Here is a 23,377-nt window from a genome sequence, read left to right as displayed (position 1 = left end):
GCATGGTGGGGGCAGCATTGTGCTTTGGGGATATTTTTTGGCACCTGGAACTGTGGCTTCAGTCAAGGTGGAGCAACAGTTCCAAATATCAGACAATTTTGCACAAAAATCTTCAGGCTTCTGATAAAAAGCTGAAGATAAATTTCACCTTTCAGCACGACAACGACCCTAAGCGACCTCTAAATCGCCAAAAAGAACAGCTTCCCCGGAAGACGATGGAAGTTCTGGAACGGCCGAGCCCAGATCTGAATCCAAGGGACAATCTGTGGCGACCTGAAGAGGGCTGCAGGAAATGCCCTCGCAATCAAGGGAGAGCAGGCAAAAAAATCGCCAGTTCTAGATGTGCCACAGTGATAGACGCCGACTCAAAGAGATTGAATACTGACAGAAATTCACAGGGGACTGCAAAAAAGTGTTACTGTAGGGTGTGCAGATTTATAAAAACACTTTATCTGAGTTCTTTATTTTGATTTGTATACCAGAAAAGATTTCAGTTTATTTCTCAATGGATTTATACAGATTATCGGCGACATAAAAGGTGGAAAAAGTTCTGAAATTATTCTTCTTGGCAGGAATTTTTTTTTTAAAAGAAAAAACCTGACTTTTTACCAGGGGTGTGTAGACTGTATATTTTAGGGTAAAAGTGACTGTTCTATTACTGAAAGTACCATAATTACACTACATGGAGAGCATTCATACTTACAGGTGAAAAGCAGAGTATGACATGCAGGTTCCTCCTACACCTGGATACAAAATACTCATATAAATGATCAAAGGTTGGACGGTGATGTGGAAATTCCCCCTTCATTACTGGTAGCAAAGACTCGGTGATCTCTGACAGTTCTTCCTGAGAAAACAGACTAGGAACCTTTGAGGAAAGTGATGAGTGAAAGTAAAATATTAATCTCAGTTTCAGAATAATACATAGTAACATAGTTTTGAAGGCTGAAGGAAGACCTTATGTCCATCTAGTTCAGCCTATTTTTAGTGCAGCTGTTCTGCATTGTTGATCCTGGGGAAGGCAAAAAACCCACAGAGTAGAAGCCAATTTTCTCCATAGGGAAAAAAAACATTGACATATTATTGCTGCATTCTAGTGTGTGAATTATGTCCACTGCGCCAAACTTATATCCCCATACCTCTGTGGACGCTGGCTGTTCTGTCCAGCCATATAATTGCTGTCTAGAAAGTCATTTTTGTGTGTATTAATCCTTCATATATTTCATACTGTAAGGTAACAGCACCACCTGCTGGCCATTTAATGCATAGATTCTAGTTTAATTTGCAATGTATTGTGGGATTGTTCCTGTTACATCAAAGTCTTGTTTATGACACTGTGAGGGGAAGAGCAGCCATTATCCCTCCATATGTCTTAGGAGAAACTACATCATTCGTGTTCTTCATGCATCTTAAACAGCCTGCTCTAAGCATAGTTGGTAAGCACTATCTAGGTGTTATAATCCTGTGTTTATAACGTTGTTGTATTAAATAGGTAATCATCAGCTATGTATTACCTCACGGTACCTATGTATTACCTCACGTTACCTATGTATTACCTCATGGTACCTATGTATTACCTCATGGTACCTATGTATTACCTCATGTTACTGTGTATTGCAGACTATCTGTATTTTTATGCTCTGTGCAGTTATATATTCTGAAATGCTCCTGTTATTGCATCCTATAGTTTCACCCTTTCCTGTCACATCTGCAATCAATAAAAGAAGGTAACAATTTTACAGCCTCTTTTTCTTAAAAAAGACAGGGTGTTTAGCTACATGTCTCATTGCACACCCTGCTAACATGTATGAGGACAGTATAGTGAAACAACTGCTGAGAACAAGTTCAGAAAATCTGACGTTACAGAGCCCGCCATTATCAAAGCATACAGTTATTGCATACGGATATTGCAGCAACCTCCTAACGGTCGGACCGAATAATCGGACCATACGGAGCCCGCCATTATGCACGTACAGCCGACAAAGGGATATCACAGCGGTCGCCTAACTGTTGAATCATGTCTCAAGGACGAGCATCCTCTTTCAAGACGAGATCACGAGTTGGTTCCTCCAAGACATCATCCGTCAGCAATGCCACCGCTATTGCCCGCGCAAAAGCTGAAGCGGCAAAAGCAAGAAGCACCTTTGCTGAGGAGCAAGAGATAGAATTGAAACTACAACAAGCATGCCTGGATGAAGAGAAAGCGCGTCTTGAAGCAACATTATAGAAACTTGCTATTGAAAAAAAACAGCAGCTGCCACAGCAGAAGCAGAAGCCTTAGAAGCTGCCGTATATTCTGACGACGAACGCAGCAGTGTGCTAGGCCTACAACAAGTTACTCACGATCCATTGCAGCGTACTGCAGAGTACGTCCATCAGCATTCCGAATCAAATGACGATCCAGACCCACAGGCGAAGACACAGCATTTTGTCAACAAGCCAAGCCAACCAGATAATTCGGACCCCCAGAAAGCCAACTATCAGTCTCCCTACCAAAAGCAAAGAAATACACTTTGGGATGATACTGACTACAATAATCTTTCTCCAGAACAGAAGATCCGGAATTTGTCCCGGCTTAAAGAGAATCCTTTCGCTTCAGAAAGGTACTACAGCAGTTGGACCAAACCAGAGACATCTAACAGGTATGATCGCACAGCACACATGTACAACACTCCATCAGCTGGCATCAGTGCCAATCAAGCCACGATGGACTTTGCCAAGTTCCTTGCTCGACGTGAGTTGGTCACTAAGGGACTTGTAAAGTTCAGTGATCGTGCTGAAAGCTACAGGGCTTGGCGAGCCTCCTTCAAAAATACCATAAGAGACATAGGTCTATCATGTAGTGAAGAAGCGGATCTCTTGGTAAAATGGCTAGGAAGTGAGTCTGCCGAACACGCAAAGAGAATCAGAGACATTAATGTAAATTATCCAGATGTCGGCCTCAAAAGAATCTGGAATAGACTTGATGAATGCTATGGCTCAGCAGAGGTTATAGAAAGTGCCTTGTTTAAAAGAATAGAGGACTTTCCTAGAATAGCGAACAAGGATTATTCAAAGCTCAGAACATTAACTGACTTGTTAATGGAGTTGTGTGTAGCAAAAGCAGATGGAGATCTTGTGGGGTTGACATATCTCGACACTGCTAGAGGTGTGAACCCCATAGTTCAAAAACTCCCATATAACCTGCAAGACAAATGGGTTACATATGGTTCTAGGTATAAACAGACTTACAATGGACCATTTTCTCCATTCAATGTGTTTGTAGATTTTGTCTCAGAACAAGCAAAAATTAGAAATGATCCTAGCTTTGATTTCATGCTGTCATGTGCCAATAACTCTGTTAGTAAACCTCGTAGAACAACTGTAGAGGTCCACAAAACTAACATTTCTTCCACAGGTTCAGTTCGCAAAGAATTCAGCTCCGGTCAACAAGACAAATCCAAGGACCCAAGCAGGCAGTGTCGCTTACACAAGAAGCCACATTCCTTACTTAAGTGCAGAGCTTTCAGAGAAAAGTCATTGGAAGAAAGGAAGGCCTTCCTTAAGGAGAACCGCATCTGCTACAAATGCTGCTCTTCAACATCCCACTTCGCCAGGGACTGTGAGGTTAGTGCAAGGTGTACCGAATGTGACAGCACCGAACATAACTCAGTTCTACCCCCTGGACCACCATCGGATGCTTTGCCCCAAGAGCATAGCGGGGAGCTGAATGACTCAAATACTGACACTCCAACCATTACTTCTAAGTGTACAGAAGTTTGTAGAAATCTCATAGGAAGCAAGTCCTGCTCTAAAATTTCCCTAGTGAGAGTCTACCCGGCAGACGAAAAGGACAAAGCCATCAAAGTATACGCGATTTTAGATGATCAGAGTAACAGGTCATTAGCCAAGTCTGCCTTCTTTGATTGCTTTAACGTCAGAGGACCCAGTGCCCCCTACTCTTTGAAAACTTGTGCCGGTATAGTAGAGACAGCTGGTAGGAGAGCAACAGGCTACGTAGTCGAGTCTATAGATGGCCAAATGCGTCTGCCCTTACCAACCATATTGGAATGTAACCAGATTACTGGACAACAGGTCAGAGATACCTACGCCTGAAGTGGCATCGTATCATTCTCATCTGAAGCGTATAGAACGCCTGATTCCTAACCTTGACCCAGAGGCTCAAATAATCTTGCTCCTAGGGAGAGATATTCTACAAGTTCACAAGGTTAGACAACAGATCAATGGCACGCACAATGCTCCATATGCTCAGAGACTCGACCTTGGGTGGGTCATTGTAGGAGAAGTCTGTTTAGGAGGTGCATCCGACAAACCGACAGTGGTTAACAACATGTTTACCAGGACTCTCGAGAATGGACGTCCATCTCTCCTTCAACCATGTGAAAATCACTACTTCATAAAGGAGTTGCTACACAGCACTTCAGCACCAAGTATCTTAGCGAGTCGTGCCAATGATGATTGCATTCAGAATTGCGACCAAGATCACCTTGGGTGTACGGTCTTCCGCAAGACCAAAGAAGATAATAGTACAGCAATGTCATTTGAAGATAGACTGTTCCTAGAGATGATGGAGCAAGGAATGGTGCAGGACAAAACGAAGAGCTGGATTGCATCTCTACCCTTCAAGCCTCAAGACAACGTTTGCCTAACAACAGAGAACAAGTTTACAAACACTTTGTCTCCCTCATGCACAGCTTCCATAATAAACCAGAGATGAAATACCATTTCTTTACCTTCATGGAGAAAATATGTAAGAACGGTCATGCAGAGTTAGCACCTACACTTCAAGACTTTGAGGACCACTGGCACCATGTTAAACACGTCCACACAGCTCTACAGCTAGAGCAGTTGGAGAGTATGGTTGTCCGGGCTGTACGGCGGGAGAACTGTGCCAAAGAGGTCGACTGTTTGGCCAGTCAACGACCAATACCAAAGGATAGTGTTCTGAGGAAACTCGAAGCAGCAAGAGAACTGCAACTCTCTTCCAACTTGGATATGAAGGATGTAGAAAAATACCTAAGTGTACATGGGTGTACTTGGACTTTTAACCCACCACATTCTTCACATATGGGAGGTGTATGGGAGAGAATGATAGGTGTCGCAAGGAGAATCCTCAGGAAGGATCTGCAAGACTGACACACGAAAGCTTGACAACATTCATGGCCGAAGTGTCAGCCATCATAAACGCCAGACCGTTGACTCCAGTTTCCAGTGATCCTGATGACCCAACTGTTCTCACCCCAGCCCTGCTGCTTACGCAGAAGACCGACCCTAATTGCTCTCCACCTGGAGAATTTAATGTTAAAGACCGTTACAGAAGTCGATGGAGACAAGTACAGAGTCTCTCCAATGCCTTTTGGGACAAGTGGAAAAAACAGTACCTGCCTACTCTGCAACAGAGGAGAAAGTGGCAAACCAGCAGGCCTAACCTCCAGCCTGGCGATATAGTACTAATGAAAGACTGTCAGTCTTGAAGAAATGAATGGTCTCATTACCCAGACATTCCCAAGTAAGGATGGAATCGTACGTAAGGTGGAAGTAAAAATAGGAAAACAAGGCGAGACCAAATTGTTCCTCAGGCCAGTAGGGGAACTCGTTCTGCTGTTCTCGTCCAATAAACACAATAGTGACGTCGGCTGACGTCAAGCGGGGAGTGTTCTGTCCAGCCATATAATTGCTGTCTAGAAAATCATTTTTGTGTGTATTAATCCTTCATATATTTCATACTGTAAGGTAACAGCACCACCTGCTGGCCGTTTAATCCATAGATTCTAGTTTAATTTGCAATGTATTGTGGGATTGTTCCTGTTACTTCATAGTCTTGTTTATGACACTGTGAGGGGAACAGCAGCCATTATTCCTCCATATGTCTTAGGAGAAACTACACCATTCGTGTTCTTCATGCTTCTTAAACAGCCTGCTCTAAGCATAGTTGGTAAGCACTATCTAGGTGTTATAATCCTGTGTTTATAACGTTGTTGTATTAAATAGGTAATCATCAGCTATGTATTACCTCATGGTACCTATGTATTACCTCACGGTACCTATATATTACCTCATCGTACCTATGTATTACCTCATGGTACTGTGTATTGCAAACTATCTGTATTTTTATGCTCTGTGCAGTTATATATTCTGAAATGCTCCTGTTATTGCATCCTATAGTTTCACCCTTTCCTGTCACATCTGCAATCAATAAAAGAAGGTTACAATTTTACAGCCTCTTTTTCTTAAAGAAGACAGGGGGTTTATCTACATGTCTCATTGCACACCCTGCTAACATGTATGAGGACAGTATACTGGCCATAATATAGATTCTCACCCTGCACTTTCTTATAGGCATTTCCAGGGGTTTAGAGGGTGGCATCATGATGTGGCTTCAGGAGATCACCGTTCCCGGCCACCGGCTTCCTGATTTGCCAGCTTTGGGCAGTTCGAGGTGGCGGCATAGTTGTGCCACTGGTCGGACTGTGCTCTCGCTCAAGCTACTAGCAAAAGGCAGCTTAGTCTCTACAGCAATGCAAGGAACACTGAGGCTGGTCGAATCCAGCGATCCGGCCATCTTCAAAGCGTCGCGAGCAGGCAGTAAAACCCAGAGCCTGCTCACATCGTCCTTACCTAAATAACTAGACTGCGGTACATTAGACTGTACACTTAAAATACAATTTAAATCCCTCCGCTCTTGAGAACAGAGAGGATTACTAATAACTAAACTGTAAAGTTTCTCATTTTTACAAACAATTGGCAATTTTACCCATTTAAGAATGTGAGAAAGGCTCAGATGGATTGGTGAGATTCACCCTCACGGATCTGTCATAGATCCTTTAAAAGATAAGCTGGTTGATCCCCACAGTGCTGCTTCAGCAGTGAGAAGTTACATTTTGAAGATCAGTCTGCAAGTGCATTGGGGTGAGACGATGCACTTACAGCTCCTCAGCCTCCGCTGTATTCCATAACTAGCAGCACCCTCCCATGGCTGATTCACATGTCAGTGGTCAGTGTACCAGAGAATGCAACCTGTCAATCAGCTGGGGGTGGGGAGAAGTGGTGATGGTATTTCGCGAATACAGCGGCAGCTGAGGAGCTGTAAATGCATCGTCATGCCCCAATACATTTCCAGACTGAACTTCAAAATGCAATTTCTCGCTGCTAATGCAGCAGGATCATAAAATTGATCGACTGTCTTATCTTTTACAGGTTTACACAGTCATGTTAATTTTGCTGGGTAAGTGTTTGACAGATTGCCTTTAATGTCTATTAGTGCTGTAGATGAACACATCCTTGATGTATAAGTTAGAAAAGTCCCATGCATTATTTTATAGGAAAACCCATGAACATGTAATGGTCAGGAAGACTTAGCAGCTCTAACAATCATTTCCCAGTATAAATACAAAATAACGTCCCACGGCTTGATTTAGATTGACATGTAACCTGCAGTCGTCAGACTCACCACTGTGGTTCTGTGTTTCCTCATTATCTGAAGACTTGCTTACACTTGCCGCTGTTTCCATCATTAAAAGTTATCACTAATCCAAAAAGTGCTAAATTTATTTTGGGTTAACCCGTGTAAGTATGTGGGCTAGTCTTCAGATAATGAGGAAAGCCAAAGTGGCTTCAGCCCTCACAGTCCAGAGAGCAGGCCTCCGATAAGTCCATGTTAGAGCTGAGTGGCGGCTCCGCTATCTCCATCAGTACGGGGGAGAATAAATGGAGAAGAGGTGCACGTGTGTGATCACCGCTATAATAAGATGGCGCAATTCTGAGCCTTGTAGTTTGGATCGGTCGGGGTCTCAGCAGTCAGACCCCCAGCACTCTGCAAGTCATCACTCATCCTTATGATAGAGGATTAAGGGCTATTCACAAAATTACAAGTTAAGGCCGGGATCACACACAGCGAGATACGGGCGAGTCTCGCAGGTTAAAACCAAGCTCTGGCGCCGGCACTCTGGAGCGGAGCATGCAGCCGCACAGCAATACATGGAGCTGCACGCTCCGCTCCAGAGTGCCGGTGCCAGAGCTTGGTTTTAACCTGCGAGACTCGGCCGTATCTCGCTGTAGTGTGACTCTGGCCTAATAGTAGAGCTGGTTACTATAACACACTGCTCAGCTGAGCGCTTCCGCCCTTATGTTTAACACCTGGTTGGTGTCTCAGCACCTGGACCTACACTAAGAAAAACATCTAATATGTCTCACTGACGTTGAAAGTATAGTTACTCTTTAACCATCCGATGCTGGTGCCATAGCTGCTAAGTGTACAGATCAGAGATTCACCTCTCCAGAAGAAAGAATATGATTTATATATTCCAAGAAGGATTCTTCTCTAATATCATTATCTGTAAAAATAAATGTGATTCCTATTCCGTCGGCTCCAGCTGTTTTAAAAAGCACCTTTAAATCCTCCAACAAGTTAGATACTCCGTAAGATCTGGGGACGAGATTGGATATGTCAGATTTCTGCTGCACGTGAAGGAGAGAGATGTCAGCAGCTAATTACACACAAGTATCATGATTCCATTGTATAATAAATCACTTGTAAGATTGCAGGACGTTTGCACTTGTGTTGTTCGGATGCACAATTACCCCAAGAATGCACGGAACAAGTATTGCAAAAACACATCCATGGCATGGATAAAAGGCTGATACAAAGATGACAGGTGTAAGGTGACGGTGAGGCAGAGTGCAGCATTAGAGTGGTGTAGAGTGAGGGAGGGATAGAGTGTAGCATTAGAGTGATGTAGAGTGAGGGTGGGATAGAGTGCAGCATTAGAGTGGGACGGAGTGAGGGTGGGGCAGATTGCAGCATTAGAGTGGTGTAGAGTGAGGATGGGGAAGAGTGCAGCATTAGTGGGGAAGAGTGAGGGTGGGGGAGAGTGCAGCATTAGAGTGCTGTAGAGTGAGGGTGGGATAGAGTGCAGCATTAGAGTGGTGTAGAGTGAGGGTGGGGCAGAGTGCAGCATTAGAGTGCGGTAGAGTGAGTGTGGGATAGTGTGCAGCATTAGAGTGATGTAGAGTGAGGGTGGGAAAGAGTGCAGCATTAGAGTGGGATGGAGTGAGGGTGGGGCAGAGTGCAGCATTACAGTGGTGTAGAGTGAGGGAGGGATAGAGTGCAGCATTAGAGTGGTATAGAGTGAGGGTGGGGCAGAGTGGTGTAGAGTGAGGGTGGGGCCGAGTGCAGCATTAGAGTGGTGTAGAGTGAGGGTGGGACAGAGTGCAGCATTAGAGTGGCGTAGAGTGAGGGTGGGACAGAGTGCAGCATTACAGTGGTGTAGAGTGAGGGTGGGACAGAGTGCAGCATTAGAGTGGTGTAGAGTGAGGGTGGGGCAGAGTGCAGAATTAGAGTGGTGTAGAGTGAGGGTGGGACAGAGTGCAGCATTACAGTGGTGTAGAGTGAGGGTGGGACAGAGTGCAGCATTAGAGTGGTGTAGAGTGAGGGTGGGGCAGAGTGCAGAATTAGAGTGGTGTAGAGTGAGGGTGGGGCAGAGTGCAGAATTAGAGTGGTGTAGAGTGAGGGTGGGGCAGAGTGCAGAATTAGAGTGGTGTAGAGTGAGGGTGGGGCAGAGTGCAGCATTATTCACAGTCCTATCACACTGAGTGTGTTTTGGCTGTCTATGTACTCTATGTAGAAGAGACTCAGATTATCCCTTGCAGCTATAGCCTCAACTGGAAGATTAATCAACGAAGCAGCCCCAAGTCAATACTGAGCGTGCAGAGAGCAGAGTGCAGAGGTGCTGGTTACTGCGCCCTGGCACCAGCCACAGAACTAGTCACTCCAGCCACCATGACACTGCATTCTCTGCTGCCCAGTAATAGTCAGCACAGGAGAACATCTTTTCAAATAAAGCAATCAAGATAAAACATTTGTCAATAAAAGGGGGGTAGTCAAAGCCCCTATAACATGGAGGACCACATAGCAGCTTGCATCAGGGTGTTGGGAAGTCATATGGATCTGTATTACTCCACTTTCACACAAAGTAATAATCTTACAGTTCCTGCACGATGTATGGGTGGAAACAGTCAGCAAGCTATGCACAATCTATAACAACATGACTGAGTTTTTATAATGCAGGGAAGTGAGAGTCTTTCATCATCTGTACAGCACCAGGTGAAAATCAGAAAGTAAACCAGTGAAGTTCTGTGCAGGTAATGCTGGAAGATTACAGGAACACCTCTTCTATCAACGCTGTTATATGGAAACAAGGTCCCACTGATCTGAACAATTCTGTAGTAATCTCATACGTGCGACATAATTTACCTTGTGAGAACAATCTGGAATGTTTTATATCCTGCAATAAATGAGGCCAGTCGGGACAGGCTTTTCTTTCCTGACCCACTAACTCCTATTAGCAGGGCATTCCCACCGGGGGTGCGGAGGATGCGTGAAATCTGTGGGAAATATAATGACAGCAGTGGAATTATTTACATCCTAGGACAATAGCCCAAAATGAAGAAGACACAATGGACACAGAAGGAGATTATTACTGTAAAAACTAAACAGCTGCACAAGGCTGTGCTTCATGTGGTACAAGGTGTAATATTTTTAGCACTGTTTTGGGGTAAATATAAATTACGGCGTAATTTATATAATTTTTCTTTGAGACATAGGTATGCGACAGTATCCCTGACTTCTACAGCCCCAGGATCCCTGAGGCTCGACAGAAGTAAACTCTGGGTTATAGGGTGATGGAAGTCGGGTTCACAAGAACTGCGGGGGTTATAACTAGGACAATAAAATGCCCCTACACTGGCCTTACCCATAGCGCTAACATTGGGCTCACTAATACACATTGCTGTCATTGCCATTTACCCTAATAATATGCATCACTGTATCATTGAAAAACACCAAATCCCTCGGAGATCCCGTCACGGCCTCATTATAAAGATTTTGAAATTGCTTCAGCTTTTCAGTCAAAACTTCTAAGCCGTGAACCTGAAATAAAAGTGACCTGTTGAGACAGAGCTGCAGCAGTCACACACTTCACGTCTTACGGTGTCGATATCGCTCTCTGAGAGATCACATTACCATCTCGTATACTTTTGGGGCTTCGAGTACATTGCCTTTTTCATATTCAGCAGCTTCAGGTGCTTCCCTCAGAAAATCCACAAAATAGAAATCATGTTGTACTGCTGACACTAAGTGTGGATCCACCAGTTCCCGTAGGACTTGTGCGAGAGATTTATTAAACCAACTATGGTCTTCATGACACACAAACCTGAAACACACGGAGAATTGTTCCTGCAGACATCCAGATTGCACAGTTATGGTAATGACTCTGTTATACATCACCAACAATGGAAGCAAAAGGAAAATGTCAAGTGTTAAAAGGTTTGACCAATGTTTCATGCTGTGAATGTTGGGGAACTTATTGTAAAACCCCCTTTACATTTAGCGATGCACCAGCAATCCCGACCACGATACGACGACCCGGTCAGGATCGCTGGTGCATCGCTAAATGGTCGCTAGTGAGCTGCCAAACAGGCAGATCTCACAGCGATGCAGCAGCGGTCGTTACTTACCTTTCAGACGTGGCGATGATGACGTCCTCCTGCCCGCGTCCACGCGTCGCTCATCGGCGCCAGCAGGAAGCTCAGCAGGAAGCCGCCGACAAGAAATGGACGTCAACGATCTCACATGATCAGCGATAGCCAGCGGGAGGACCGGTCGGAGGTAAGTATCACCTGTAGCGATATCGCTAGCAATATCGCTGCTGTGCCACAAAATCGGTGACGCTTTAGCGATATTGCTAGCGATATCGCTATGTGTAAAACCCCCTTAAAACCCCATTGGGACAGGATTTCCTATAATAGGAGAAGATCATGGAGCGCCTTCAGGAAAGGTAGGACATAGCACAGCACCCCCTGAAATGTACGAGTGCCCCTGTAAGGCCGGGGTCACACTTGCAAGTGTGATGTGAGAAACACAAGAGAGTCTCTCGCAACAATACCCGGCACTGCCGCCGGCACTCGGACCGGAGAGTGCCGCTGCATGTATTTCTATGCAGCCGCACACTCCAGCCCGAGTGCCGGCAGTAGTGTCGGGTATTGATGCGAGTTTCTCGCTTTACACTTGTTCAGACCTGGTGAGCCTTCATGTACTGAGACCCCACTCCATGCTAATGGAAAAGGATCTATTGGAGGGTGTTGTTAAGACCAGCAAACCATTTCCTAGAACAGTTTTCCCCCATCGCTGTCAGCAAAGATATCGAATGATACTTATGGAAAAAGAAGCTTCATAAACTGACACAAGGGTAACAATAAATATCAGTTTCTTACCTGTCGGCAATAACTCTCTGACATTCATGCCTGAAAAGAGCGAGGAGGATGGGTGCAGTACTGCACTCCTCTGCCTTTATAGCCAACATTCCTTGCCAAATTCGGGAAAGGTCTCGTAGACTGAAGATGTAGTGACATTTGGAAGGTGTAGGAAGCATTTTCACCTGTGGGATAATGAACATCATGTATTACATCAGGTGAGGCAAAAACGGTCTCTAATGAAGGTACTATGAGATGCCTCCGCTCCCCATAGTCAGGGCACTATACGTATGTGCAGTATCACTTACAGTCCATGTTTCTGATAGGAGACGATACTCGGCATCACTCACCTTTGTCATTTGCCATAAAGCTCTGCTTGCCGGCACCAGTTTCTTTACCAAATTGCAGATTTCCCTTTTAAAGTTTCTACTGGAATTAAAGTGTCCGCAGCCTATGGTTCCTGTGAAACAAAGACAACAGGTATAAATGACGGAGACGACAGGTATGAATGATGGAGGCAACAGGTATAAATGATGGTGGCGACAGATATGAATGCTGGAGACAACAGGTATGAATGATGGAGGCGACGGATATGAATGCTGGAGTCAACAGGTATAAATGCTGGAGACAACAGGTATAAATAATAGAGGCGACGGATATGAAATCTGGACACAACAGATATGAATGCTGGAGACGACAGGTATAAATGATGGCGGCAACGGATATGAATGCTGGACACAACAGGTATAAATGATGGAGGCGACGGATATGAATGCTGGACACGACAGGTATGAATGCTGGAGATGACAGGTATGAATGCTGGAGACGACAGGTATGAATGCTGGAGACGACAGGTATGAATGCTGGAGACGACAGGTATGAATGCTGGAGACGACAGGTATAAATGCTGGACACAACAGGCATAAATGCTGGAGACGATGGTTATGAATGCTGGACACAACAGGTATAAATGATGGAGGCGTCGGATATGAATGATGGAGACAAAAGGTATGAATGCCGAAGACAATGGGTACGAAAGCTGGAGATAACGGGTATGAATGCTGGGCACAACAGGTATAAATGATGGAGGCGACGGGTATGACTGCTGGAGACTACAGGTATAAATGATGGAGGCAATGAGTATGAATGCTGGACACAACGGGTATGAATGCTGGACACAACGGGTATGAATGCTGGAGACGGGTATGAATGCTGGACACAACAGGTATGAATGCAGGAGACAATGGGTATGAAAGCTGGAGATAACGGGTATGAACAATGGAGGCGACGTGTATGAATGATGGAGACAACAGATATGAATGCCAAAAACGACAATATGACATTTTTAGCTCACATGAAATTGTCTACACTGTAGCAAACTCTCAGCTGTGACAAGTACAAGGTCGCTGGAGGTTTTCGGCTTCTGAATGTACACAAGAGAACTTTAAAACACTTAGTACACAAGGATCAGGCCATTAGCGTAACAGATCCAATGCGAGAGCATCAGATGCGATATGCTAATGACTCGGCTCCAGCTCTGCTGTGAGCGGGAGCCGAGTGTCAGTGATCTGTGCTCTGATCCTCTCGTATCAGGGAATCGCAGCACACCTGCAGAGAGGTGGACAAAGTAATTTTTCCATCTCCTCCTTTGCCGGTGTCTGCGGAAATGAGACTGCACTCGGGTTACATCCCTGTACAGTGTGATGTTTCTCACGCACCCATAGACGTATATGGGTGCGTGCGATCCAAATCCAAGATGCAGTTGCAGCATGCTGCCAAATTGGTATGAGAATATAATCGCAGATGTCAGCTGCCCTACAGAGTAACATTGGACTGAACGTATCCGATTACATCGCAAGTGTGAGTGAGCGCTCAGCCAGGACACTGCAGACAATAATGAAGAAAACACAGAAAATAGAAATAAGATTTACCAAATATATTATCAATAGATGCGTCGGAGGGTGGTGTATAGCTGAAAATCATAAAGTGTCTCTTTAAACGCTGTGGGATATCGCTCCGTCCCCCTCCTGGATGCACCATGGCCCCGATAATCTGCACGTCCACCATAGTTTTGAATTCTCCGGGCTTCTCCAGGCTATACATCCCTTTCATTTCTATCAGTTGGCGAATTATTTCACTGGTCGTCTGCAGCAAAAGGCACATGTCATTAGGAGAGATATGTGAGGTAAAGCAGGTCGGAGGGGACGGTCTGCCTCCAATCTGACCACTATTGTGGGATTCTGTAAGTTAAAGGGCCGTGATGCTACTTTTTTTAGGAAGGAGAATAATCACCATATAGGCTAGATGTGTCTCCCAGTAATATAGAATGGATGTGTCCCTCTCAGGAATTCAGGCTGGATGGTTCCCTCCCAGGAATACAGGCTAGATGGTTCCCTCCCAGGAATACAGGCTAGATGGTTCCCTCCCAGGAATACAGGCTAGATGGTTCCCTCCCAGGAATACAGGCTAGATGGTTCCCTCCCAGGAATACAGGCTAGATGGCTCCCTCCCAGGAATACAGGCTAGATGGTTCCCTCCCAGGAATACAGGCTAGATGGTTCCCTCTCAGGAATACAGGCTAGATGGTTCCCTCCCAGGAATACAGGCTGGATGGTTCCTTCCCAGGAATACAGGCTGGATGGTTCCCTTCCAGGACTACAGGCTGGATGGTTCCCTCCCAGGAATAGAGGCTGGATGGTTCCTTCCCAGGAATACAGGCTGGATGGTTCCCTTCCAGGAATAGAGGATGGATGGTTCCTTCCAAGCAACATAAAATGGATAGTTCCATACCAGTAATTTATGGTACGTCTGGAGGTCTGTAGGTCCTTCTCTAACTCATGTATCATGGGGTGATTTCTCCTTCTGCTGCTCATGGGTAATCTATTCCCCTTTGGGCTGCCAGACAGTGATACTGAAGAGGGAGTGATTCTTCTCCCCCTGGCATGAGGGCTGTTCTCTTGGTTTACCCTGGTACACAGTCTATAGCCTTCCCATCGCCCGCTGCTTTTCTCCAATCGACAGCTTGTGTGTTTTACCCTACCTTAAGATTTAGATACTTCCTTCCTGCTAATATTTTTAAAACTAAAAAAAGTGAGGGGGAAATCAGGGAGAGCCAACACGGCCAGGAGCATTGTGCTGTTGGACTTCTTCCAGTGGCAGCAGCACAATCAGCTATGTGTTAGAGCTCCACAGATTACACAAAATTAGGAGATTTTTAATGAAGATAATTATAAAGTGCTTAGATCTGCATCGAGGAAGCAAGGGTGTCCATATCCTATAAATCAGTTATGACCAAATGAACGCCTTTCCTTTTTATGTAAGTTGGTGTACGTACAGTGAGCAATCCCCCACTTGACAAACTCAAAGACTGGTGATGGATAAATCAAGGAATCAGTCTGATATCAGGATTATTGTCTTACAAAGTACATGAGGCTTGTCTTACTGATTTTGGTATTTCAATTCCTATTTAGTATATCCATATTTAAGTGAAACTGCACATGCTAAACTAAAAATGGTCAAAATAAAGTTTTTGAATCTGTTTTGAGGATAAAAGGGCAGAAGCACATACAGTTCATCCCAGGAAGAAGCTTTCAGGCGAAGCCAAGAGTCAAGCAAGAACTTGCATGCTGAGCTCTTTCACTATCTTACGAGTTGTTATTGAAATAGATTTGTGAGAGTTTAGTAAAATCCTTTTTTGGACAAGTGCATCTGGCTGGCTGCCATGTATTCGGATAATGTTTTAAGGTCTTTTAAATTCTGAAGATTTTGAAGGATGAAGATCATTCTTTCTATATCAATCTATATGCTGAGACTGCAAGTGTGGTGAGGGAGGAGAATCCAGGAGGATATTCTGAGGTGCCCAAAAGCCCGTTGATGCGGTAAAGTTCATTTCATCTCACCTTGTTATGGAACTGATTAAGTCTCATAAAGGATGATGATATTAATAATGATCAGTACCAAGCATTTCACAGTAGATCAGTAATTTTTATAATGACATTCATACTCCGGTAGTTACAGAAAATGATTCCTATGCTGCTCGCACTGTGATAAGATACCTGGTCTCCCCAGTCATTGACAGCCGGCAGGTTAATGTCATCAATGAACACGCTCATCTTTCTACCTCCTGAAGGGCCGTATGTGCTGCCTATGCGCTTCTCCACGTAGCTTTCCATTGCTCTCTACAAAGCAACATGAGACACAGAGCTCGGTGTATAAATAGGAAAATAACAGCAGAGAGGGTGCTATACACAGGTCGCCTTCCCGCCATCTGCCCTGCAGTCAGTCTTTTTTCACTATAAGGCCAGGATCACACATGCAAGGAATACAGCCGAGTCCCGCATGTTAATACCCGGCACTGCCGCCGGCACTCTGGAGCGGAACGTGCGGCTCCATGTATTGCTATGCGGCCGCATGCTCCGATCCTGAGTGTCGGCGGCAGTGTCGTGTATTAACATGCGAGACTCGGCCGTATTCCTCGCATGTGTGATCCCGGCCTAAGAGCCTGGCATTTAATGCAGAACCTCGAGAATGATCCAAGTGTAAAATGTCTCTGATCCTAGAGCAGATGTATCGGGGTAAGAGACGGCAATCACAAAGGTCTGCCTCTGATTTTTTCCAACTTTTTCTATTCTAAATAAATATAAATATAGTGTTCTTTTAGCTACAAAAATATTTTTTTCATTCACATCCACAGATTGTTATGACATTATTAGAGCAACTGCAAGAAAGTAATTCAGGGTAAGATTTTTAGTGGATAATTTGTGAAATTGAGGCCTAACTATTAATTCAGAAGTCAGCAGTATTATAAATGATGATAACTTAGCCACGGTTTACCATCCATATTACAGCAGAAGCACCAGGAGCCACCACAGCACTACTGAGCATAGGCGGTCATAATACTGGAGGTTAGATCAGACTTGTAGGCGATCTTTTTTACTCTTATGTGTCATACCTGAAAGATTGCGGGGTCAGTAGCTGGAGAGAAGTTTACTGATTTGGACACATGCGCTTCTACGCTGTATTGCTTCATGTAAGCTTTTATCATCACCGTTTTCCCGGTGGCCTGTTCTCCAGTCAGTAGAACGGCCTAAAAATCACAATGAGATCTGGTCAGCAACAGCTGGATACATGGACACAAACCATCCAGGAGGAATCGGGGGCAGAGGTGCACGTCAGCAAAGAACAATCTTCACACGTCTATACAGACGGGAGACATCTTTACTCCGTGTATATAAGAATGTGGACGTTTAGATCCTGGCTGCTTCTCATACGCTTCAGTCACCAAAATCATTACATCTAATATAATGCAACTTACCACACGTCTGTGAATTTATGTGAAAGCATCTCGTCTTACCTTTTGCTGTTTTGTAATCGTGTCTATCAGGAACTGAGTCCGGACAATTTCAATATTAGGTACTAATATGGAGGAGTAATCTGGAATGCTATTGCTCGGACAGGAATAATGTGGCACTCTTTTATTCCAATGCTCCCAGTCACCTACAAATAAAAGAGACTGGGAATTAGCTCAAGGACCTAAAATCTGGCCCGTAAGCACAAATTGTATTGTCAATATAGAGAATGAGATGATTTCATCACACCACTAGGAGGAGCTGACGGCACAAGCAGCCATAACTATCGTATAATGACCATAGGTAGAGCTGCACCATCAGTAGAGGCGCTGTACAAAACAAAGATAAGGCTGGTTTCACATTAGCGCATTTTCAGCGCGCGCACGGCCGGGGGTAGCTCCGCCCCCGAGCCGACTCTCTGCCCGGCGTGCCCGCCCCTTGCTTGTAGCGCCGCCTACTAGCGGACAGCGGCGCCTGCGATCGGCGCACCCTATCTTTAGCATAGGGTGCGCAGATCGTGCGCAGGTCGTGCGCTAGTTGCGCTTTGACCTGCGCTGCGCACTTTTGACGGTGCGCCGTGCGCGCCAAAATCAAACTTTTCGGATTTTGGCACGCACGGCGCACCGTCAAAAGTGCGCAGCGCAGGTCAAAGCGCAACTAGCGCACGGCCTGCGCACGATCTGCGCACCCTATGCTAAAGATAGGGTGCGCCGATCGCAGGCGCCGCTGTCCGCTAGTAGGCGGCGCTACAAGCAAGGGGCGGGCACGCCGGGCAGAGAGCCGGCTCGGGGGCGGAGCTACCCCCGGCCGTGCGCGCGCTGAAAATGCGCTAATGTGAAACCAGCCTAACAATGTATGTAGTGGATGCACTGACACAAGGACAATTTTAGTAGGACAGTACGAAGATACAGGACTATCAGAGGAACCTCCTGACTCATTACATGTACTACACATGGCACTTTAGAAAACATAATCCAGAGCAGCGATCCACTGTGCGAGACGTATTCCCCAGGGATCTATGTCAGGTGGTGTCTATGCCATCTATGTCAGGTGGTGTCTATGTCATCTATGTCAGGTGATGTCTATGCCATCTATGTCAGGTGGTGTCTATGTCAGGTGGTGTCTGTGCCATCTATGTCAGGTGGTGTCCATGTCAGGTGGTGTCCATGTCAGGTGGTGTCCATGTCAGGTGGTGTCTGTGCTATCTATGTCAGGTGGTGTCTATGCCATCTATGTCAGGTGGTGTCTATGTCAGGTGGTGTCTGTGCCATCTATGTCAGGTGGTGTCTATGCCATCTCTATCAGGTGGTGTCTATGTCAGGTGGTGTCTGTGCCATCTATGTCAGGTGACATAGACACCACCTGACATAGATAGAACAGACACCACCTGACATAGATGGCATAGACATCACCTGACATAGATGGCACAGACACCATCTGACATAGACACCACCTGACATAGATGGCACAGACACCACCTGACATAGATGGCATAGACATCACCTGACATAGATGGCACAGACACCATCTGACATAGACACCACCTGACATAGATGGCACAGACACCACCTGACATAGATGGCATAGACACCATGTGACATAGATGGCATAGACACCACCTGACATACACACCACCTGACATAGATGGCACAGACATCACCTGGCATAGATGGCACAGACACCACCTGACATAGACACCACCTGACATAGATGGCACAGACATCACCTGGCATAGATGGCACAGACACCACCTGACATAGACACCACCTGGTATAGATGGCATAGACACCACCTGACATAGATGGTACAGACACCACCTGACATAGATGGCACAGACACCACCTGACATAGATGGCACAGACACCACCTGGCATAGATGGCATAGACACCACCTGACATAGATGGCACAGACACCACCTGACATAGACACCACCTGACACAGATGGCATAGACACCACCTGACATAGATAGCACAGACACCACCTGACATAGATTCCCCAGGGATTAAATAAGCAGCGCAGCTTACCATTTTCATCTACTAGGAAGTCAAACATTGACTGTCGAGCCTCTATGTCTGCTTCTGGTAAGTCCAACTTGCATTTATGGTTTCTAAGGAAGGCCTCAAAGCGATCACGACAGTCCTGTTCAAGAAGAGCCCCTAAACTCCACATCAAGGCGAAGATGAAGAGTCTGTGAAGACGGCCATGGTCTGTCACGCTGTTCTCAGCTGTTGTAGGCATACAGCCCTGCAAGATATTAATGGACTGCGGGAGGAAAACAAGATGCATGTTCACACAGGTGACAAGGAGTAGCTGAAGGGGCATTAGAAAAAAAGGAAACACACAAACGTGATGCACTTGAAAATAAGTCCACTTTTTATTTATTTCTTTTTTGTGCTTTTTGTGTGTGGCAGAACTGCACACAGCGTCTTCACCCTCTCTTCTGGGAGGAAGTCTCAGAATCATTATCTGATCCGACCAATATACTATGGCCCTGAGTATTGAAGACCATTGTTGTTCCCGCCAGACTTGAGGAAGGGGCACGTGCACATGAATGCATGAGTGCACGAGTCTTAATGAATCAGGAGCATCTGAAAAGTCCAGTTTAGGACTGGAGTAAGATTTCTGGGGTAATGAACACTGCTGTTCGCCATGAATCAGACGAGCTGTAGCGTCACACTTCCACCTAAGCTTCACCCATTTTGTTGGAGTTGGGTGCGAAAATGACAAAAGTCTAAAAAATTTTCCTCAACCTGAAGTTGCACAAAATGTTTGCATCTTATCAAAGTGCTTTTCTGGTTTAAACAAATTTCCGTTTACATTTTGCAATCAACGAATGAGAAACAATTATTTTTTTCCACCTGAACGATTTTATGCACAATAATGGAATGTTCTGGACATATCGCCCGGTCATCCATCCATTGCCACAACGCAATGATCATGAACAATGAGTAGTTCGAAACTAACTGATTGTATACTTGAATAAATTATTCTATACACACTGAACATTGGGGTATAAGCAATTAGGTAAAACAATAATCCAAAGGAAACAAAGAAGAGAATTCGTGTGAGGAGAAAACATCTGGCATAGTACCTACCTGAATAATCCAATCTCATAAAATAATAAATCCTTGCTGCCACCTGACATAGATGGCATAGACACCACCTGACATAGATGGCATAGACACCACCTGACATAGATGGCATAGACACCACCTGACAAAGATGGCATAGACACCACCTGACAAAGATGGCATAGACACCACCTGACATAGATGGCATAGACTCCACCTGACATAGATGGCATAGACACCACCTGACATAGATGGCATAGACTCAACCTGACATAGATGGCATAGACTCCACCTGACATAGATGGCATAGACACCACCTGACATGGATGGCATAGACTCCACCTGACATAGATGGCATAGACACCACCAGACACAGATGGCACAGACACCACCTGACATAGATGGCATAGACACCACCAGGCACAGATGGCTCAGACACCACCTGACATAGATGGCATAGACAGCACCTGACAAAGATGGCATAGACACCACCTGACATAGATGGCACAGACACCACATGACAGACACCACCTGACATAGATGAAACAGACACCACCTGACAGATGGCACAGACACCACCTGACATAGATGGCACAGACACCAACTGACATAGATGGCACAGACACCACCTGACTTAGATGGCACAGACACCACCTGACATAGACACCACCTGACATAAATGGCATAGACACCAAGTGACATAAATGGCATAGACACCAAGTGACATAAATAGCATAGACACCACCTGGCATAGACACCACCTGACATACATGGCATAGACACCACCTGACATAGATGGCACAGACACCACCTGACATAGATGGCACAGACACCACCTGACATAGATGGCACAGATACCACCTGACATAGATGGCACAGACACCACCTGCCTGACATAGATGGCATAGACACCACCTGACATAGACACCACCTGACATAAATGGCATAGACACCAAGTGACATAAATGGCATAGACACCACCTGACATAGACATCACCTGACATACATGGCATAGACACCACCTGACATAGATGGCACAGACACCACCTGACATAGATGGCATAGACACCACCTGACATAAATGGCACAGACACCACCTGACATAAATGGCACAGACACCACCTGACATAGATGGCACAGACACCACCTGACATAGATGGCACAGACACCACCTGACATAGATGGCATAGACACCACTTGACATAAATGGCACAGACACCACCTGACATAGATGGCACAGACAGCACCTGACATAGATGGCACAGACACCTCCTGACATAGATGGCATAGACACCACCTGACATAGATGGTATAGACACCACCTGACAGAGATGGTGTAGACACCACCTCACATAGATTGGCGTAGAAACAACCTGACATAGACACCACCTAACATAGATGGCACAGACACCACCTGACACAAATGGCACAGACACCACCTGACATAGACACCACCTGAAATAGATGGCGTAGACACCACCTGACCTAGATGGCATATACACCACATGACATAGATGGCACAGACACCACCTGACAGAGATGAAATAGACACCACCTGACATAGATTGGCGTAGAAACAACCTGACATAGACACCACCTGACATAGATGGTGTAGACATCACCTGACACAAATGGCACAGACACAACCTGACATAGACACCACCTGACATAGATGGCGAAGACACCACCTGACACAAATGGCACAGACACCACCTGTCATAGATTGCATAGAGACCACCTGACATAGATGGCACAGACACCACCTGACTTAGATGGCACAGACACCACCTGACATAGATGGCATAGACACCACCTGACATAAATCGCACAGACACCACCTGACATAGATGGCATAGACACCACCTGATAGAGATGGTGTAGACACAACCTGACATAGACACCACCTGACATAGATGGTGTAGACACAACCTGACATAGACACCACCTGACATAGATGGCATAGACACCACCTGACATAAATCGCACAGACACCACCTGACATAGATGGCATAGACACCACCTGATAGAGATGGTGTAGACACAACCTGACATAGACACCACCTGACATAGATGGTGTAGACACAACCTGACATAGACACCACCTGACATAGATGGCACAGACACCACCTGACATAGATGGCACAGACACCACCTGACAAATGGCACAGACACCACCTGACATAAATTGCATAGACACCACCTGACATAAGTGGCATAGACACCACCTGACATAGACACCACCTGACATAGATGGCATAGACACCATCTGACATAGACACCACCTGACATAAATGGCATAGACACCACCTGACATAGACACCACCTGATATAGATGGCATATACACCACCTGACATAGATGGCACAGACACCACCTGACATAGATGGCATAGACACCACCTGACAAAGATGGCATAGACACCACCTGACATAGAAGGCATAGACACCACCTGACAAAGATGGCATAGACACCACCTGACATAGATGGCATAGACACTACCTGACATAGATGGCATAGACACCACCTGACATAGATGGCATAGACACCACCTGACAGATGGCATAGACACCAACTGACATAGATGCCATAGACACCACATGACATAGATGGCATAGACACCAGACATAGATGGCATAGACACCACCTGACATAGATGGCCTAGACACCACATGACAGATGGCATAGACACCAACTGACATAGATGGCAT

The 23,377-nt window shown here is 45.5% G+C and overlaps 1 protein-coding gene across 1 annotated transcript in view; it reads right to left on the bottom strand.

The window, feature by feature from the left end:
- Window positions 1–23,377, bottom strand: part of DNAH8 (dynein axonemal heavy chain 8) — a 418,964-nt gene that overhangs the window by 140,832 nt on the left and 254,755 nt on the right. The window contains exons 53-64 of the mRNA XM_073556422.1: window positions 19,624–19,861; window positions 17,603–17,745; window positions 17,201–17,335; window positions 16,305–16,427; window positions 14,181–14,394; window positions 12,600–12,709; window positions 12,271–12,434; window positions 11,021–11,210; window positions 10,805–10,927; window positions 10,253–10,383; window positions 8,272–8,425; window positions 704–868 (exon numbers count right to left, since the gene is read on the bottom strand). Coding sequence (XP_073412523.1) covers window positions 704–868; window positions 8,272–8,425; window positions 10,253–10,383; window positions 10,805–10,927; window positions 11,021–11,210; window positions 12,271–12,434; window positions 12,600–12,709; window positions 14,181–14,394; window positions 16,305–16,427; window positions 17,201–17,335; window positions 17,603–17,745; window positions 19,624–19,861 — 1,890 coding nt within the window. The remainder of the gene's footprint in view (window positions 1–703; window positions 869–8,271; window positions 8,426–10,252; window positions 10,384–10,804; window positions 10,928–11,020; window positions 11,211–12,270; window positions 12,435–12,599; window positions 12,710–14,180; window positions 14,395–16,304; window positions 16,428–17,200; window positions 17,336–17,602; window positions 17,746–19,623; window positions 19,862–23,377) is intronic.

Source organism: Dendrobates tinctorius, unplaced genomic scaffold (assembly GCF_039654945.1).
Source record: "Dendrobates tinctorius isolate UK_male_01 unplaced genomic scaffold, ASM3965494v1 ptg000232l, whole genome shotgun sequence".
In the NCBI taxonomy this organism is placed as follows: Eukaryota; Metazoa; Chordata; class Amphibia; order Anura; family Dendrobatidae; genus Dendrobates; species Dendrobates tinctorius.
Note: the sequence above shows the minus strand (reverse complement) of the source record. Positions and strands in the feature narration are given on the sequence as shown.